At 43.1% G+C, this 20,018-nt stretch overlaps 1 protein-coding gene across 13 annotated transcripts in view; it reads right to left on the bottom strand.

Moving 5' to 3' along the window:
- Positions 1–20,018, bottom strand: part of EHBP1 (EH domain binding protein 1) — a 226,230-nt gene that overhangs the window by 36,545 nt on the left and 169,667 nt on the right. For 3 of the 13 annotated variants that reach the window (XM_037391623.1, XM_037391626.1, XM_037391630.1), the window contains 6 exons: positions 15,995–16,142; positions 9,154–9,270; positions 5,820–5,947; positions 2,994–3,132; positions 2,736–2,842; positions 1–34 (listed from right to left, as the gene is read on the bottom strand). The exon at positions 1–34 is cut by the window's left edge and continues 90 nt beyond it. In XM_037391623.1, coding sequence (XP_037247520.1) covers positions 1–34; positions 2,736–2,842; positions 2,994–3,132; positions 5,820–5,947; positions 9,154–9,270; positions 15,995–16,142 — 673 coding nt within the window. The remainder of the gene's footprint in view (positions 35–2,735; positions 2,843–2,993; positions 3,133–5,819; positions 5,948–9,153; positions 9,271–15,994; positions 16,143–20,018) is intronic. The other 10 variants (XM_037391624.1, XM_037391627.1, XM_037391633.1 and 7 more) reach the window with 6 other exon arrangements.

Genomic DNA, 20,018 nt, shown 5'->3' with positions numbered 1-20,018 from the left:
CTACAACATACTGACTGGTGTCTTTGAACCCTTTCTGTTAAAGAGAACAAACAAGAAGAAAAAACATCACTTGTAAGTTGCATTTTTCCTTTCCACAAACACTTAGTAAGGCACTTACCTAAACAACCAAATATCATGCTCGCTACCAAAAAGCTAACACTTACATTTCACAAACTCTACAATTTTGCCAAATGTCCTTATTTGTTTATTAAAACGCCCTGTTTTTTTCTTTAGGGAACATTTGATTTTGCAGTTTTTTACTACCTGGCTGGCTTTTTGAAATTCCTCTAATTTATTTCTAAGTACATAAAAGCTGCTGTAACAAAGCATAATGAAAGGAAACGTAATCCAAATAAAGCACTATTTAACATGCCATTTCTACTCCATTCAGGTCTTACTCAATTTTAAAAAGCTAACTTTAGGGGATAGAAGAACTAGCACGAGTGTCTCTTAATGACAATTAAAAAGTGGGCTTTTAGGATTAAAACCACAAGCTCCCTGCCTTGTTCAGCTCTCCTGGGTCAACTGTAACGCCAGGGCTCGCCAGCCTGGGCTGAGATGCCTCTTTGGGCTTTCTCTGATGCAGGCAATTGCCCTGCCACGCGGTGATCTGCAAAAATAACTTTAATTACTCTAACTGTGATTCTTCACCTGAGAAGCGGTGACAAACGGCACCGGGCAGATGCTCAGCAGTACAGGGACTAACTCGAGCTGTCCTGCCCCTGTGCCGGCTGCTGCCTGCCCAGGAGGCAGCCCTGGGATGCCGAGCTGATAAATCGTATTGAACCTCGCCAAGAAACCTGTGGGAGCACTAACAATCAAGCCAGTGCCTCTCGTCCCCTGTAACTTCTCAGCATTGCCCCACGGATGGCCACACAGCTCTCCAAACGTTTCCCAGGTGGTTTGGCTGTCTCTCTAGGGGCCCAGGAACAGCCACCGAGTACCTTCCCGCTATTCTCAGGTGGCTCAGTGCCTTTCACACAGTGTTTTGGCTGTGCTGAGTTATCATGGGCTGTATGCAACGCTGGAATGTCATTCCTGAAGCATGGGTTTGTATAAGTTAGAAAAAAACATTACTCCTGCTGAGTAACTCCATCCACTTCTTCCTCCTCCACCTGCCCCAGAGCCTTGGTGAATGGTTTACATTGGGAAAAAAAAAACCAACCACAAACCCTGGCAAAATGATTTCATGTTTCATCAGCACTCTGAAAAGGATGCAGCTAAAATCACTGTCCTTTGGGAACAGAAAAATATACAGGGTTGTTGTTTTTTTTTAATGAGGCTTGTTTCCCTGCTAGAGGCTGTGTAAGGGTCTCACATACTTTCATTGAATGTTTCTGTAAATATGTCCCAAATCATCAATTCAGCTTCATATTCAGGCAACAGGTATCATAACCACATCAGTGTATGACTGCAAAACAGGGCACGTTGGGAGCGACGGCTAACGGCATGGCCGAGCTGCCAGTGCCAGCAACGAGCACAGAACCTTGAAACTGGGGGTATCTGAATTTAAGCAGATTGTGCCCCCATTAATTTGGCCCTCCTCCTCCTACACAACAGCCAACAGTATCAGCTCGAATGGAAACCCTTTTTCTACCTGTCATCCAGCCAGAAAAACAACCACCACCACAATAACAAAACTCCCTGAGAGCAGTCCCTGAAGAAAAAAACCCTAACCATCAATCAGTCTGGGGACTCGAAGTGATGTGCCATATATTGCCTTTCATCAACTGTAATGAACTGAAAATAGTATGGAAACTTCCCTAATGTCAGCATGCATAATTGTTAACAATTGTTATTAGAAGATGAAAAGAAATGCTGTGTCAGGCTGAAATATCCCAAGAGTTCACGTGTATCATCTGCATATATAATGTGAACTTACTGTGCCAGACCTTTTCAGCTCTGCAAAAGTACAACCAGGCTAAAAATAACTCTGGCTTGTAAAAAGTTCCGTGTTTTGGTGTAGATACGATAGCGGTACAAAATAACTACTCAGCTCTAGATTGCTTCAGCAAAAACGACCAACGTGTTTAGATAAATTGTGGAGAGCCACAAACGACCACCATCAAAGGCTGTGTTGTTTCTTCAGACAAAAAAAAATCAGGTTAAAACTTGTTCTTCCTGCTTCTGTCCCGCAGCTGTCCATCAAAACCAGCTTTCTCCCTGCGGTCTATCAAATATTTCCCTCACAAATCAATTTTACACATGATCAGCCCATACCCCTACTGAGCTGAACCTCCCCGTTAATTAAGTGAAGAAATTACCATATATATTATATTAATGCAAACATCATTCAGCTAGTAATTCACGGCTGATCTGGATAATGGAAAGGTTGAACACCCATTAACCCAAGCCAACAAAATGGGTTGGCTGAGAAATTCTAGCAGGTCTCATGTGACTCTTCCCTCTAACTGCAGCTCTGCGGTATCTGCTATTGTAATAATTAAAATCCTCCCGGTAGATCAATACTGGAATCTCTTTATGGGAAGTGCCCTGATGGAAATGTCTCAGGGAAGCTGGGGCTGTGGAACTCTGAAAAATTCATTTTTTTTATCTGACAATTATCACCACACTGCAGACTAATTCAACAGTGCACCCCTCTCACTCTGCTTTGAATGCACTGGAGATTGACATCTAAAAAAACCTAACATCTCATTTTAACAAATAAAGGCACTATTTCCACATACAGTTTGGAATTATCAGCAATCATGAAACCAGACAAAAAATTAATATACATTAAGCACTTCATCTTCTGATGGCTTCCTCTGAGTCTCAGTTATCGCAGCCTTCTCCTCATTTCCTCTCTTTGTATCTTCCTGTATTGATCTCTGCCTTTTCATCTCTTGAAAAAAGGGGAAAGACATGTAAAATTATTATAAAGCTTGATATTTATGTATTGAAATGTGGACTTAACATTATCGGGTTTTCATATATTTATTGTTAAATATTATTAAATCACAAGATGGGAAAACAGGTTTTATATTTTCGCCTACCTGGTCTGCTCTCCACGTATTGACTGAAAGACTGGAGCTGAGTTTTTCTGACGGTAGAGTCCTTGCTGAACACAACGGGATTTCTAAACCGTTCTGCTGCTATTTGTAATCGCTCAGCACGGTGTTCCTCTGTTCCATTCTGCCAGGAAAAAAACCAGACACACAACGGTTTCTTTTGTTTACAAACGGGAGGACAGGAATGCAAAAGGTACGTTTCAGTGAGGGGATAGGACACAGCTTTTGCAGAGAGGATTTCGCAACTTGGGCTGCAGTTTATATAGGATGAAAGTATCAGCTGGGGAAAAAAAAGGAGAAGAGTGATTAACTTTTCCCTTTTTTTTTTCCCTCCTCCTTTTTGTTTTAATGCGTGGTGGCAACGACTGGCTTTTGGCTATGTGGGCACCCTCCTGCAGGACTCCCTCTACTTACTTAACAGCCAGCCCCATTAATTGTGGCCGGCATTTGCCAGCGATGCCGGTTTTAAAGGCAAAATCACTCCTTTGCAACTTTGATTTGCCAAGCGCCGCGTCTGCTGCTGCCAAGTAGCGGCGTCTCTACCCCTGAACACGACCCGTATCGTTTTAAAAGCACACTGCCTCCCGCCTGCCTCCCTGCCCAGCACAGAAATCTGGCGTTTTCCGTAGTCCCACAGACTTGTATGACAAGAAGAACTAGTTTCTAATTTTATGCCCATTGAGATAAACCACTAATGCTGGATGAAGGCTAAAAGGTAGGATTATAATACTACCCCACTGAACTGCATTTCATCAGCTATAACTTTCCAAAGCCAGATTTGTAAGTAAGCCCTTTACCGCTAAGGAAACTACAATTATCTTTTCCAGGGCTTCCTATGTTAATACTGGTAACAAATTCAAATGATTCTATCAACACAAAATATCCCAGAAGACTGAACCACCGCGGTGTGTGGAAGCTGCAGATACCGAGGTGCTGTGTACCAAACAAATATTTCATTTTATACCTAATCTTTTATTATTTTTATTAAGTGTTTTGAAAGTAAATAGGGAAAGGCTAAGATGCATGACTAATAGCTAAGCCTGCTGAATGCTGAAACTGGTTATCAAAAGCTACCAAGACTTTGCCCTTCCTCTGCATTGAGACAATCGGTAATGAGGGAGTTCTCCAATGGCCCATTCTCTAGCCTCAAGGAGGCCGGGGATACACAATCCCCAAGGGAAGGTAACAGTTTATCCTTTTCCACAAACACAGAATGCCTCATTTAGAAACGTGTAAACTGCATTTTATTAAAAAACAAATCCACCTCAATGCCAAGAGCTCCACGAGAACAGATGGACACCATATATTCCTTATAATGCCGCTTTCCAACTCTTCCTTAGAAAGGCACACACAGAGATAAACTGTTACGTTGCACCTTCTGTGGGAGCACCTTATGGGGGGGAAAAAAGAAAAATCCACTCCTTCACAGATGCTTTTCTACCATTTTCGTCAGGCTAGGTGACACCAAATCACCCTAAGAGGTGACCTGTGTGTCGTTGGTCGAATTAAGCTTAAAAAAGTATCGCTCGTACCCTCAGATGACTTTCCAGCGGCACTGATCAGACGGTTATGATTCTGGTTAAATAAAAGGTGGTTTCCTGTTATTAGCGCAATAACCATCTGACAGCCTAAACCAGAGTCTTTACCAAAATAAACAAACATGACTAATTTTTTAGGCCTGGCAACATGCTAAAATATCAGTGTGATTAGCCAGTAAATCCCATTTTAAGAAACCTTTTTATGACTGGGGACTTCTGCCACTTTACAAATGTATTCCTCTAAGCCCACTAATTCAGTTAGCCTTTTCAATCCATTGTATTATTCTTGGGCCAGCTTCATTTTGCATTAAATCCACTGCAGAAAGCTAAATTGAACGCAAAAATCAGACTTGATCCAGGCTTCCTTTTGTTCAAAGATAGAGACCGAAAGTCCTCTGCTGCTGCCACACACTTTCATCACCAATTTATAGGAACCGACAGTGTAAGGGAAAAGCAATGAAAGTCATTGTTTTGGGACTTCAAAGCATCTCTGTATCTGGGGAAGGAAATCCTTTCAGTCAGCAGCGCTTTCCCCCCAGACTGCAGGTGGGTGAAAAGTTATACCCAACTGGAAGTGCCCCAGAGCCATAGGGATATTAATGACATACAGGGACTATTTTAAAAAAAAAAATAATAGTAAGAGCACAAGGGGTCTAATTAAGAAAACGAAATGGAAAATTGATTGGTGAGCGCTTTCTGCTGAAGTGGTGAACGCTGAGAACAGGCAAAATGACCACAGACGCCGCATGTGTGTGCCTCTTTCTCAGAAGCGCTCGTTGACAAGCACTCAAGTAGGTACGCTTTTAAAGTGTACCACAGCTCGGTTTTGAGGGAGAAAACCCAGAGGGTCAGGCTTGGGAGGGCAGCGGATCGCTGCCAGCCCGGTCCCGCTCCCGCTCAGCCGGGGAGCGCCTGGCTGCCTGCCCCGCAGCAGGATGGAGCCCGCGCTGCGCCTCCGGTGTACCGACAGCCTGGGCAGCCAGGGTCGAGGGGCGCTTCTCCTGTCCGTTAGTGTTACGCCAATGACGACAAGCATCAAGATCAAAACAAAACTTAAAAAAAGAAAAAAAAACCCCCAAACAAAAAAGAGAACGTGTTGATTAATCACCAGGAAAAGCCCCGGTGCTTTGCAAACTACGCAACTGCACTGCCATGAAGGTTTTGCGTTTCTCACTGTGAAGGGTATGATAAGAAATCATTTTCCTCCTCACAAAGTACAAACCCGAAATCAGAACACACAGGTACTGAGACAAAAGCGTTAATCAAAACTTACCTTAATGTCTTGCTCTGAGCTATCAGTTACAGCTTTCTGAGCAGCACTGGAGAGTGAATTTGCCACCTGTGGCTGAGCTTCTAGGAGCTTCTTCAGCTTCAAATCCACCAACTTACTGTTTTGTTCTGCTAAATATGCAAATACCACATACAACAGAGTGAGATGCATTTAAATGCAGAGTCGCTACAACAATGTAGCAATTTAAAAGGTAGATTTAATTCACTTTTTACTTTTTTAGTTTGAAATGATAGCAAAATAGAAGGAAATATTTTTTTTTTTTTTCCAATTTGGACTGGCATACATTTGTGTAACGTGCAGAGATAATTCCTAAGTTTTCTCACAAAAAAAAAATATCCATGTAGCACTTAAATGAAGAAGTAAACACGCTTGAAGAGAGCGGGTGAAAAACACAGAAAGTAGACAGTTTGCTCTAAGTTACTCCCATCCTATAAGTACCAACACTTTGGTATAAAAACACACTTAAAGAGCCATTCATTTTAAGATGACATATAACAATTTATCCCATATTCTACAGACTGATAGCCCCTTAAGTTTATGAACTACTAATTCATTATGAGGCTCCTTGGCACAGCTTCTCGATGTTAACATTTCAGTATCAAAAGAGACAGCTTTCTGGTAATATTTTACTATGATTTATAGAATATGTTGAAGCTGGGGGAGCTGTAAAATGCTTCGTAATGGCATCGAAGGGACAGATTCAAAGTCTGCCAAAGCCCCAAAATCTTTTTCATCAGTTTTAGCAACTTGGATCAGAGCCCAAAGAAATAATAGCTGAGGATTTTACCTCCCAATAACATTCATTCTGTATGTCATCGTTGACTATAAGAATTTGTAACACACCTACACACAGAGTTACCTACACATACACACACAGTAAGGAGAAAGGTGTTAATAACAAACCGCAGCGCAGACCTACGGAGCTACCCTGGGTAGGAACGCGGGTAACGCTGGCGCAGAAGCCCCCGACAGACTCTACATGCAGCACGACACGAGAAACGGCCCCTGTACTGGAGCGAATGCAGCATCACCTGCATGTACGATGCACGTACACCCGGGCCTCAGGTCAGGCGCAGCGGAAAGGGCACTGGGGATGTTTTCCTACAGGTGCAGCCCGAGCGCTCGCTGCGGGCTGGTGGCTGTAACTGGGCTGGGAAGTGGAGCCGTGACTGTTTTGCCTCCCAGCTCCTTCCAGGGTTTGGAGCACTCCAGTTCATATTAGCCAAAATGTTTTGGCATGCTGGCAGCCCAGCGCTGCCTGCCTCCCGCGGTGACGGGCTGGGTCGGGCTGTGACGAAGGAGTTTCCCTTTCCTCGGGCACACCCAGCCAGGGTGTCCTGAATTGAGGCTCACATGTAAGTACATGCACATTCTCGTGGGTTTATACATAAACATCATGTAATAACTATGACATAAGAGGTTCACATTTTATCAGACACATTCACAGCAGTGTACGGTAGCAGTGCTGACATACACAGACAGCTGCAATATTTGAAACCAACAACTGGCAGTAAAATATTTTTTTTTTAAAGTTTTCTCTTCTTGAGAGAGATGGAAAGGACTAAGATTCAGCAGGGGACACATTAATTAAGGTGGTCAAAACCAATCCCAAATGTGAAATGCCCCTTTACAGTGTTGCGTTTAAGTGCCCCCAGGAGGTTCAGCCTGCACTAGAACTTGCTATGAGTTGGCACAATTCCACCAAAATCTATGTACGCTGATTTCTATCACAGCATTTGACTGCCTTCTGTATTATTGCCCATCGTCTTCCTTACTCCTCTGCACCTCTGTCTACCCAGCAGACTGAACTGCAAAATGATGTCCCCGTTTTTTTCCGGAATGTCCTCCCATGGTGGAGATGCAGCGTTGGGTAGTGGATGTGTATCCCTGGGAAGGTATCCCTCAGGAAAGAAGGGCCACCAACATAGGTGTTGGTAAGTCGCTGTGGCTGTGTGACAGGAATATTCATTTACTCATTTTCTATTTCCCCTAAAATGAACCAGTATTTATTGGAAAAGTATTTGACAGAATTTTGCTCTAAATCAGCTTAATTCAAATGCTGGAAACACTAAATATGTTTTCTTACGTGTTTGGAAATCCTCAAAAAAAAAATATTAAGGACATGACTCAAATCTTTTGCATTCAAAAAAGACTAGAAAGAAAGTGCTATATGCGCATCATTGCCGGTTTAATATATAAAGAGCAAACACTAAGTGAAGTGGTCTGATTTAACATATGATGGGCTACGCACTTGGGTCCAGCTAGTACGGGCAGAACCAAGCCAGAGGATGCTGTCAGCAGTGCCCTCGTTCCCTCCTGTACTGCCTTTTCCCCCCATGCTGTCCTGTGTTTGCCACACTTCTCCGGGCTTGGGCTAACTTGTGGCAAGCAGAAATGCCCCGGCAGAGCAGCACAGCACAGGACAGAGCCCCCCGTGCCCCCCCCGGCTGCTGGGGACAGGCAGGCTCGGACAGGGAACGAGCTCCTTCGGCAGGTCCCTGCGAGCAGCTGAGCCCCTTCCTGATAGGCAGCGACCTCTGCGCCTTCGAAGATCTAGCTGCTTTTAAAATACGCATCTCTTGTAAGATCCTCACATATTTATCATCATATTTATCACCTGATCTCCAGTTTTGCTTGATTATTTTTGAAAGGGGAAATACCACTACTATGACTTATTACCTGACCTGCACGCAATATGATTATGCGAGCACGTCTACAAGAATACGAACGCTTTTAAAATGTGTTATTAAAAAACCCTATTATCTGAACATTGTAAAGAAAATAGGACTAATTCTGTTCAGATTTGTAACTCTGTCTCCCCACCAGAGCAACAAAGTATAGATTCAAGAACTGGTCCTTGGGGAGGAGCAGAGGGATGCCCGGTCCACACGGACACGTAGACACATTTGCTCCCCTTCCCTGAGCAGCTGGGCCGGGATGTCAGTGCAGAGAGTGGCAGCCAGACTCACCAACGTGACTGCTCACTCCTCTGCCCACCCTGCTTTGCTGTGGCAGTTCAGGCAAGGTGATTTCAGGTGGCTTTGCTTTACAAACCTGGCCAGGGGTCCCCTTCCCCATCAAACAAGCAAAAGACATTTAATTCTGCCATTGTTGGAAATGATGTTTTTGTCGCCGATTTAAAATTTCAGCTGAACGTGAATGCAAAATACTCAAAAAGAATAAGCACTAGGGTTTAAAAGACCTGAGAAGGCACAAAGGAATAAAGCTATGACAGAGAGAAGCAGCACATCAGTACTTATATGATGACGGAGTGTTAGTCATGCAAAATACACAAAATAGCCATTATTTAAATTACCCGTTGAATCAAGGTCATTTTCTAGGTTAGTAAGCTCATCTCCACCTCCAGTAACAGAGCATTCAGGAACCTCCTCGTTAGTATCTATCTCAATATTATCATCATCCTCATCCTCATCTGTAGGAACATACAGCATTAAGGTTAGTATTTTCTTACGTCCATGCACCACATCACTAAAAAAAAAAAAGAATGCTTTAGAGAACAAGCTGAGTTATGATAAAAATGCAAATCATTAAATAAGTCTGGAAGGAGATTTCACTCTGTCCACTCATGGATTTATCTTTAAACCGATGCAATTCAATATACACACAGGGGGCTCTGCTGGAAACTCCTGCTACAATAAAGGTAGAGTCTGGCCTCAGCAGCGGCTCTTCTCTGCGCTGAATCTGGCTAATTCAGAAAAGCATATGTGCTTTTCCTTGTAACTCCAGTCAAAATAATTTCCCCGAGGCTCCCTGTTCCCTACAAAGCAGAACAGGCGCCGAGGCTGGCACACGGCAGGTCTGGATGGATCTGGCCAGCAGTGGGACCCGGTCTCCTGGCCAGGAAAGGTAGCGGCCCCGGCACCGAGCTCCCAGCTCGGGAGCCTTGCTGCTCCTTACTTCGCACAGCACCCCAGCGTGGGGATGGCTCTAGCTTGGCCGGGTGTCGGTGTCTCCCACCACTTCTGGTACAAGCAGGAAAGCCACCACCCAGGCCACCACCCAGGCCACCGCCGGCCTTGGGCGCAGCAGCAGCACGCTCTCAGGTTGCTGCCTAGCTGCACCACTCTGAATCAGTGTTGTTTGTAAGCTCCATACATTTTGAATAAAATAATAATTATAATTATACTTTATATTTTTTATGGGATCTTTCTACCGAGTTTCTCAGAGCAGCTTATGAATATCACTTGTAAATGAGCCCCATAATGTTTTATGAAGTAGGCGATTATTATAATTACAATTATGATGATCATGTAGGTAAATTATGGCGCAGAAAGAGTAGGTAACCTGAGGAAGATCAAATAGCAAGTGCTGAATTGTGAAGCAGATCCCAGAAATAAAACCCTGACTCGCATTTTCAATACAAATATATAATGAAATTAACGTCCATAAAAGCTAGATTAGTACTTTCAAAGCATGTAGTTGCATTGTATTCACTCACTTTTAAGTCTCATATCAAATGCTATCTACACTTGTTCAGACTTATACGCGTATTTTTTTCCCTACATATGCATGCATGCGTGTAAAAATGACAAAAAGAGAAGGCTGGAGCGTGTCTGAAGAAAAAAAGACACATAGAGTCAACTAAAGGAACTTTAAAACACATCACAATAGGAAAAAATACTAATTAGCATGACAGGACCTCAGTACGTTCACATGCCAGGTGAACAGAAAGGACCCCACGCACAGCACCAGGTCCCAGGAGCCTGGGGATGTTTGGCGCCGGGCCGGTGCTGATCAGCATCTGCCTCCAAACCATGCCAGACCTCAGCCCCAGACCTGAAGTTTGCACTCCAGGCCCACACTGCTGACGTGAAGGTCCTAAATCGTTTCTTTTCTTTACCTCTTTATCTCCCCAGTCCCTGTAATTCCCATGTGAGGACCCTGTTGCTCTACGTGCCCACCAGTCTTTTCCAACCAGCCGCTTCCGCAGCCCCTCCGTAACTGCCCATGGCTTTCGCAGACCTCTGCCCCCCGGGGTAAGGCTCCTGCCCTACACCCCCAGCCCCTCGGCACCGGGGTCTGCACGCCGGTCGCTCCAGGCAGTGCGGAGGCAGGGGGGCAAAGGAGACGGGCACAGCGTGACCATCACGAAGCGGACTGAAGGGATGGGGTAAGAAGCAGAGGAAGAAAAAACAGAGAACGGCAAAGCAGCCACAGCAACAACTCTCAAGTTTTGAATTTTCTTCAAAGCACTGCTACTTTTTCTAATTATGAGCCAGACTTCTCACATGATTTTAAATCCTTCCTGACGGTATCAGAGAAACTCAGTGGCACTCAGGCCACGGGACTCTCAAACGCACGCGGGAGCTGGAGGTGACAGCTGACATGGAAAGCACGACCGGTCTACAAGCAGCAAAGGGCCGTGGATGTTTGGAAGCGGTGGAAGAGAAAGAAAGAGGGACACCGCTACGGTGGAGTGAAACCAAACCCCCGGCGAGCCTGGAGGCAGGCAATGACTTTCCAAAGCACCCAGAGAAGTCAGCCCGCAAGGTCAGCTCACGACTACCCGTCACCCAGCAGGATGCTGGATGTGTCAAAACAATCTAAACAAGATGATAGGGTTTAAGACTGCTGCATACTAAGGCAATGCCTATATTAGATTATTTGATTTTCTTTAATTTAATATAGTGCGATGAGATCAGAGGCACTGTCTTTGACACCACCATTTTAGGTAACAAAAGAGATGGGAATGTCGAAGACACCAGCTCCTAGTGTCAGATAATGACCTGACCTAGTATTTAATTTAAAGTTGGCAGGCTTTGACTGAATGTGACTGTAAGGACATTTACACTTTATTAATAAATAAATAAATAAATATTTTTCAATTAAAAGCATTCATTTGAAGTGATTTCAGAAATTTTCAACTATCTTTCAAGATCTACAGATTCCTTCTTTTAAACTACTCTTACGGTTTTTTTCCAGTCCAATGTTCTTCCAGTGTATTAAAAAGGGAAATGTGTTTAGGGAGCATGTTACAGCAAGATTTTGCAATTATAAAAGATAAAAGGAGCAACATGACGAAGAGATAACATATCTTTTATGAAAAGAACAAATTACTAGTGTGAAAAACTTAAAACACTTGGTCTAGAACCAGGGCACGTATTCAGCAGAGTACTGAAGAACCACTTCCTTGAGCAGTATGCAAACATGGATCCTACAAAGACAGCAAAACTTTACTGTGCTGTGAAGAAACGAACAAAACTAAAGACAAAATGATTAAGTCAACAACTGAACAGCACTGACCATTACCCTGCACAGCCTGGATTGAAGTCCGGGCTGAAGAAATAAGAATCTTTAGGAACCAAAAGGAAATGCCAGAATATTGATGGAAAAAAGATCCAGAGGCATTTTTTAGCTCATACATCTTACTATCCAGACTAAGCTCAGGCTCAATTTGTGGTTAAACTGATATTCTCTTGACTCAGTTTAAGCCTGTCCACATGTGAAGGAGGTGCAGCAGACTTTATCAGTTTCTAGATGAAATTAAAAAGGAACAATTTTCATAGAGAGGTGAAAGCACTGATGGAGGCTGGATCACGTTAGCGGCAGGAGTGTGTGCAAGCTGCCGCTGGAGCTGTAGGCACAGCACTTGCTCTTGAGGGAAGATGCCTCCAGCCTCCAGGGCCACCTGGGAAATCCTTCAAACCTGTGGATATTCAGATATTTAGTTTGTTTACTTTCAGGTAGAGAGTTCACTTTAAGGCTACAGGATGTGACAGGAGCATCTGAACAGTAGTAAAGGAAGCCAAGGTGGGGAATGGAAGAAATGTGGAGTTGAAATACTGGTTCAGTGTACACGAAATCAGATGTCAGGACAAGAAAGTACAGCAGTAACTGCCAACAGATAGAAATACTGCCTGTTAAAAACATTAAATAGGGGGCTTAACACTGTTTTATGAGTTGAAGACTAAGCACGATGAGTAAGCCTGAGCTACCATGTACGTTCCCTCCAAATCATTGCCTCAGAAGTAAAATCCGTAACGTACCCTGAAAACTTCAAGCACGCAAGTGCAATGCCATGCCAGCTGGCTCTCCTTGGCAAGTTTTGTAACTGCAGTACACCTTTCCAGCTTTTGTTATTAATTCCAAAATTTCTGAAGACTCTTTTTTCTCTTATAATACATTTGGATGCTGCTTCTCCTGTGTTTTTCCCTCCCTGCTCCTCTAACATCTCTTTCCTGCACTCTTCACGTGTTCATTCTCTTCTCCCCTTCCAGTTTTGCACAGTTTTGGTGCTTTGTTCACCAAAGCCTCTTCACACTACCCTTGTCTTACCCCCTGTCCTCTCCGTTGTTTCCTCCCGTAGCTGCCTACTCACCACCTCTGGATCTGATCTGCATCCTCACAAAGACACTGTCTCAAAGAAAGGATGGAGATGTGCCAGAGAGCAAAGAAAACAGCCTACCCGAATCCCAAAAGGGTAGATTGGGTGTCCCACTGCACGGGGACAATACAGAGATAAGACGTCAATTCCTTTGTCCCGTCGCTGCTGGGAAGAGGGAGGATATTTGGATTCCTATCTTGATACTGTCCCTGGACCCATCTCAAGGCATCCGCTTATCAGCCTGAAGCTAGCAGGACATCTAATAAATTTGAAGCTGCCATCCCAAACCCTCTGGCAGTTGGCAGGAAGAAGTATTTTCTGTCTCACATGCCAAATAACCTATGAAAAAGACTGGATTTTGTAGCAAAGGATGCTGCTTATCCAGGAAAGTTTCAACTTGCCATAGGCATGAGTTTTTCAGACCATGATTAAATAAAGCCTTTTAACAGAGGATGTAGCACCATGCCAAAGCATGAAACTCTTAATAAGCATACAGAAACAAGGAGAGTTACCACGTCTTCACCTACAATAGCAAGCAAGAAGTCTGTCTTTAAAAATCCCCAAATCCCAAAGCTGAATTGTCACTTTTTTTCTGGAGTAAGTGACTTGAGAGAGGGGGAAATTATTTTTTTTTACATTCCCTTTTTGCAAATTAAAATGTAGCAACCAATGCAGAAGAAAAGATTAATGCAGCATAATGGACAAGAGAGCTTGGAAGACATAAGATATTACCATAAGCTTGTCTTGGGTATTGTACTGGGAATACAGGACTATACACAGAAAAAACCTTCCACATGTGAATGCAGTCCGGGCAATATCCAGCATACAGTTGTAATAAGGAGACTGTCTATTAAAACCTAATTTTTGGTGGAAATAAAAAAAAAAAGAAAGATATTAAACTCAGAAATAATTGTAATTGATTTATAAAGCGTTGGTGCCGTTTCACAGAACCGGCTTCATTTTAGATGAATGAATTTCTTGAGTGGAGATCTAGTGTGGCACCTGACATTGCCAGCCGTGTGGTAGACGTATGTGGAAGATGTGCCATCAAGAAAGTTATTTGAGAGTAAGTAGAAAGAAGTGCTAAAAAAATGTACATTGACATAAAAAGAGCAAAGAGGAATAAAAGAAGGCAGGGAATGAAATCTGGACGTCCAAGAGAAGCTCAGATAGCTTGCCTGAACTACTGTATGAATAAAGAAAAATCAAGGTAGGAAATGTAAACCAAGGAGGTAACTCCAAGCACATTGAGAAGTAGAAAGCAGTGAAATTGTTATACTGGATAAAATCCAACAGGTATAGTGGTGACAACTTTATGACAACTTGTTTGTAATTACTGATACTGTCTCCTCCTTTAGTAACACAAACTCTGAGTGCATATGCAATTTATACATATGTATTTTTATTTTTTTTAAATATATATGCACCGTGCACCGTTACCTCTGAGGCTGTTTTATAAACTGAAGGAAGGGCAGGAAGAGCAATGGCAAAGTTCAGAGGAAAACATGAGCAGGGAGGGCCACATCCCAGAAAGCTGAACACTGGGGTATTTAGCCACGCTACAAGCGAGACACTGCGACAAAGCAGGGTAGCTACTATGCAAAGGAGCAACGGGGATATGCCCAGACAGCATTGCCTGCTTGGAGGGGAGAGACGGCAGGAACAGCTCTGCACAGGCACAATAAAACAGCAAGGAGGAAGAAATGAAACAGCGTAGGATGGGGAGTCACACATTGCGAAGAGGGATGAGGAACACCATAGTCTACTTAATACACGAGTACAGTGCTGTTTTGCTCAGCCCGTCTTACTCCCTCCCCACCGAGGATGTGATTTCCTCATCTGTCATGGAGCAGTTATGTTGCCAAGCCTAGTTTTCTGGGCAAAGAGAGGAAAACTGAAGGCCAGACCCAAAGGGAGACATACAACTAAGTGCTTTTCTCTTTGGTGTTAAAGGGAACAGGAGTGTAGCATTTCGGGTGCGCTAAGACTGTATTTAAATATATATGCGTAGAAAATGCATGTAGTAGAGAAGAAAAAAAATATTGTTGAATCTACATGCATTGTGAACGTAAAGCTGGATTTTTCCGACACTTTGGCTTACAATTACATGGTTGTATGAGAAATACAATTTCCCCTTAGAATATATAGGAGACACTAAAAGAGCAAGAAGCCTGTACTGAAACGGGTGCTCAGCACCCATTTGAGTTTGAGTGACACTACATTACTCCAGCTCGTAGCACTGGCAGGTGTATGAATTTTAATGACATTTCAAAGTCAGTTTAATAACATTATAGCAATATTACAACTCAAAACCTGTAAAGGCAAGTGGTATGTCAAAAGACCACCATTTAAAATCAAAAGGTTGTTTCCCCACCTCCCATGGGCTGCCTTTAAAATTCTCTACCCAAGCAGTCTTTTGAACACATTTAATACAAAATTAAGTATTTATAATGTCGTTTTTCCCCAAAATTATGTTCACGCTCCTATGTAAAATCTAGATATTGAGGAGATTTTAACCAACAATCATAAAATTTTAAAAAACTGTAGGTAACGTCAAATCTGTCAATAAAGAGCCAATACGAGCGACTTGTTCATATCCCATCTTTTTCTTTCAATCACACATATGCTTTCCTGTTAATTGCTGGAAATTAAGTGACACAACGCTGATTTCTGAAACGTATCTACGGCCAGGTCTTTTGATATGTGCACCTGATGAACAACAACAACTTGAAGTGTAAATAAAAGTGATACCCAAAAAGGTCTCTGGTTTCTAGGTTGCCATAGGAATAAGATACAAGGTTCCTCAGCTCACCTCCAGATGCCTTTGACCTTTCTTTCAACTTTTCTGCAGCCATTTCACTGTAGCTAGGAAGTTCTGACATCTTCACTCCAGATCGAGCTTCTGCTATTAGCTGACGAGCTCTCTCTCTCAGCTGCCGACGCCGCTCTTCATCTTGCTGCTAAGATATATTGAACAGTTGCCAACTCAGTAATTGACAGAAATGCAATTTCATTCTCAATCTGATCATCATGATAGTAACTGGTTTACAGCATGGTGCTTGGCCCACATTATAAATAGGATGCTCGATATCAGTTGGGTGTCACACCACAATTTTTAAAGACATCCATGAATCAAGATATTTTTTTTAAAGCATTCCCCAAATTATTAATGCACTGGAAACCTAATTCTTTGCAATTTTAAGCATTTATAAATTATGTTCTATAAATGTACCTTGCTGAAAATTCTAAGACACTTTTGTCTCAAAGTAGTAACTATAAGAAGTTTTACTGGAGCTATAAAAACGGTTTTACTAAATTGAATTACTCGTTCGAGGAATACTCTGTCACAGAACTGGAATGAGAAGCCAGATGTTGCTCTCGGTTACTCCAATCACCAAGCTGACTTCAAAGTGCAAAGTGACATCGAATCTGAGGCATGGAAAGGAATCTAATCCTTCAACTTCAATGAAGACATCTTTTTTTTTTTTTTTAATATAAAATAAACTAATGAAAATTAATGAAAGAACAATAGATGCCAGAGCAGAAAAGACTTTGTGCCACTTCAAAACATCCTACTAGCGGGGCTTTGGTCAGTAATTAAAGAGACCACACTGGAGCCATCCCAGCTAGCGCTGTCCCACCAAAGCTTGTAACCACCTTCGGAGGACGATAATACTTCAGTTACATATATGAGCAAAGTTCTGCAGCATGACATTTTGGAAAAGTCTAACCCACCCTACTAAAAAAATATTAATAAAAAGATGTGTTCAAACACATCTGTAAGAATCTGTTAAACCTTAAGTGAAACCATTTCGGTTTTCACCTTAAACCCCAGATTTTTTCCAAAGCTCGGGTTCTTTTCTCCCTCCTGCCGCATCAGAAATGCCCATCAGCACCACAAAACCAGCGCCTGGCTTCATGTCAAATGTACCGGTAAGTTTGTGTCACCGACACCATGACTGGGCTAGAGCCCAGGTACAGGCGGTTGACCCGGACTAAGTGGAATATAACACCAAAGTGCCCAATTTCGGGAGCAGCCTCCTGGCTGGCTTCCCACCAGCCCCGAAACCCAGCATCCCACACCTGCAGATGCTGCTGAGAGCTGCTGCTAAGTGCTATTTAGTTTAAGCAATCATTAATAAAACAAGGGCAAAATACTAATTAGGTACATTTTATCCATTTCCATGTAAATTGTTTGTTTGTAGCTATTTACTCAGCATTGTTCTCGGCACAATAGAAAAAATGCAAATGACTGAATCAGAACGCAGCCCTAATGGGACTTTCTGTTTATACCCATTAGCCCAGAGGTGTGCTGTAATTCAATCCTCAAGCAGCAAGATTTAGCCTCATTAACAGCTTGCATGGGCAGGTTACAACTCATAAAACCCTACGGTAAACAAAGTATATGGACACAGCGCAGTATCTTGCCCCTGAGTGACAGCGCCCCGGTCCCTATCAGATCGCCTGGGTTTACCTCCCCCGGGCCCCCCCGAGGCAGCATGGCCCACCGGCTGCCTGCACCCACCCTGCAGCCCCCCACCAGGCGCACAGCAACATCCCATCAAAAACTTATTTGGTAAAGCACACATTAGAAAGGCAACTGGAAACCTTCCCCCCCTGCTCCTATGCACCATAATAGATCAATTTAATTTAATTTCTAGCCAGCCAACTGACACAGCAACCCACTTTCTTTCGACCCACAGTATTCTGTAACATTAATTACATTGAATTTTACATGGAATAAAACTGCTCAAATCTCTGCTCTTCGTAATTCCTGGGACACAGGAACTCGCGGTTTTGGTTTAAGTGACTTTTAAGCAAACCATGCAAACCTTGTACTTAGGATTCCCATGTGGTGTAACGTCAAACAATTGAAGCTACTACAGCACGCTGGATTAAAATCAGGCCAGCTACGTGGTCGTGACAAAAATAAAGCCCTAAACTGAGCAGGCTGGGTCCCCCTCTGCTCTCCCCCCCTCCTGAGAGAGAACTTGTATCCTGAATTATTAGCATAGTCATTACCATCCCGGGGATCACCAAGCAAACACAGATTATTGTGGTTTGTGTTTGTGCTGATTAAGCCCATCATCACCAGAGGATAAGAGAAAACCAGCCCAGCTCTTGCTTAAATTCAGTTCAGGTATCTGAGCCCTGGGTGACTGCGCCTGGTGAGGGAACACTGGTGGAAGGAGCAATGGAACTGAGAGCAGGACAAGGAAGTAGATTCAGTTTTGAGGTACGGAATGATTATTAAACAGCAAATCAATCCCCCAGATTTTAGAAAGAGCCTGGGAGAGGTAGGGAGGCATGAACACAGATATTTTTCTTTAAAAAGACACACGAAGAGAAGCTCTGCACCAAGACAGGGCCATGCAAACACACACAGAGTGATTTTTTTTTCCTTTCCTGTACAGTGGAAGAGAAAACTCAGTAAAATCTTCCACCCTCTGACATGAAGCTGACACACCAAAGAGACATTAAAGTTTGCTCTGTTATTTTCCCCCAATTACTTTGTAATGGTCTAAAGATCTGCCACGCAGATGCACAGTGAGGAAAACTTCACCATTTAAGGACAAACTCCTCAAGAATAAGTAATGTAATTCCTTGTTTCCCTCCTATAAAAATGTATTGGTATGCAATTTTTATATTTCACAGTTCACCGACATCTCGGCAAGCTTTCTTCCACTGCTTCAATGGTGCTACTTTTAATTTTATCCTCCTTAGTCCTAGTAATTAAAGTGATCAGCAGTGGCATCCCAACGGCTTTGACACAGCTACAACCCCCTAGCAGACTCCGGCTTTTAAGGAGAAGGGGAAGAAAAAAAGGACGGGAGTTTCATTTCACTGGAACAAGAAAATCAAGCTTCTCCAATCCTCAACTTTATCCAATTGTTCTTTCAGCAGCCTTTGGATCTTAAGAAACAAATAAAAATGGCTGCCATTAGGGGGTCCCTTTTGTACTCGCCGCAGACGGCAATGACTGACACTGCTTTGGCCAAAAATGATGCCGTGGATTTGGGAAGGTGAATTTGAATGTGAAACGCTGGCAGGGCAGTTTCCGAGACCATTGCCCGGCCAGCGACGTGGCTCGGCGGCTGCAGAGGCCGAGAGCTGGCCAGTGCAGAAAATATGGAGAGAGGTGGGGTCCTGCAGGGGAAAAGCCACCCCAAAACAACAAGCAACCACCCCCATGAGACCCAGCTCCTTAAATCACGAAAAACTCTGCAGTGTTTTGCATTGTCAAGAAAACAAAAACCAACTCTGCCTGGGATTTTCAGTTGTCCTTTGGCAGAATTTTGGGAGGATCCAAACTGAGTTTACACCAGAAGTCTGATAACGTATTAGCCTCTCCCTAGGAAAAAATAAATAAATAAGTAAATATATGTAATCCTGTGAGCTGCATTTATTTGATGTTTTAAAAGAAAATTCTTTACCGTGTCCATAGACTGGGGGGTGCGGGGAGTGGTAAATTAGTGATACTCCTCGGCAACGAAATTAAACCCGAACTGTACCTATGAGGGGGAGCGATTCCTGTAGCTGTAGGTTTCAAAATTGTCCATGGTTTGCCCCGAGTGCGCAGTACATCTAAGAGAAAGAACTTGACTGCCACCTCTTTCATCATTAGACAGGAAGAACGGCTCTGTTATTAGCCATTCAGAAAGAAAAAGACTTCTGCGCTTGTCCAGAGGCAAGGATTACTAAAATGTACCTATTCAGTTAGTAGAGAAGACAGAATAAAAAAATAAATAAATAAGAAAAAATTACACGAGCTTTAAAGGTTTGGGCAGGCTGGATTTTACTGTGACCTTGATCGGCTCTTGTTTGAGTAAATAGGA

The sequence above is a fragment of the Falco rusticolus genome, chromosome 6 (genome assembly GCF_015220075.1).
Source record: "Falco rusticolus isolate bFalRus1 chromosome 6, bFalRus1.pri, whole genome shotgun sequence".
NCBI classification, from domain to species: Eukaryota; Metazoa; Chordata; class Aves; order Falconiformes; family Falconidae; genus Falco; species Falco rusticolus.
Note: the sequence above shows the minus strand (reverse complement) of the source record. Positions and strands in the feature narration are given on the sequence as shown.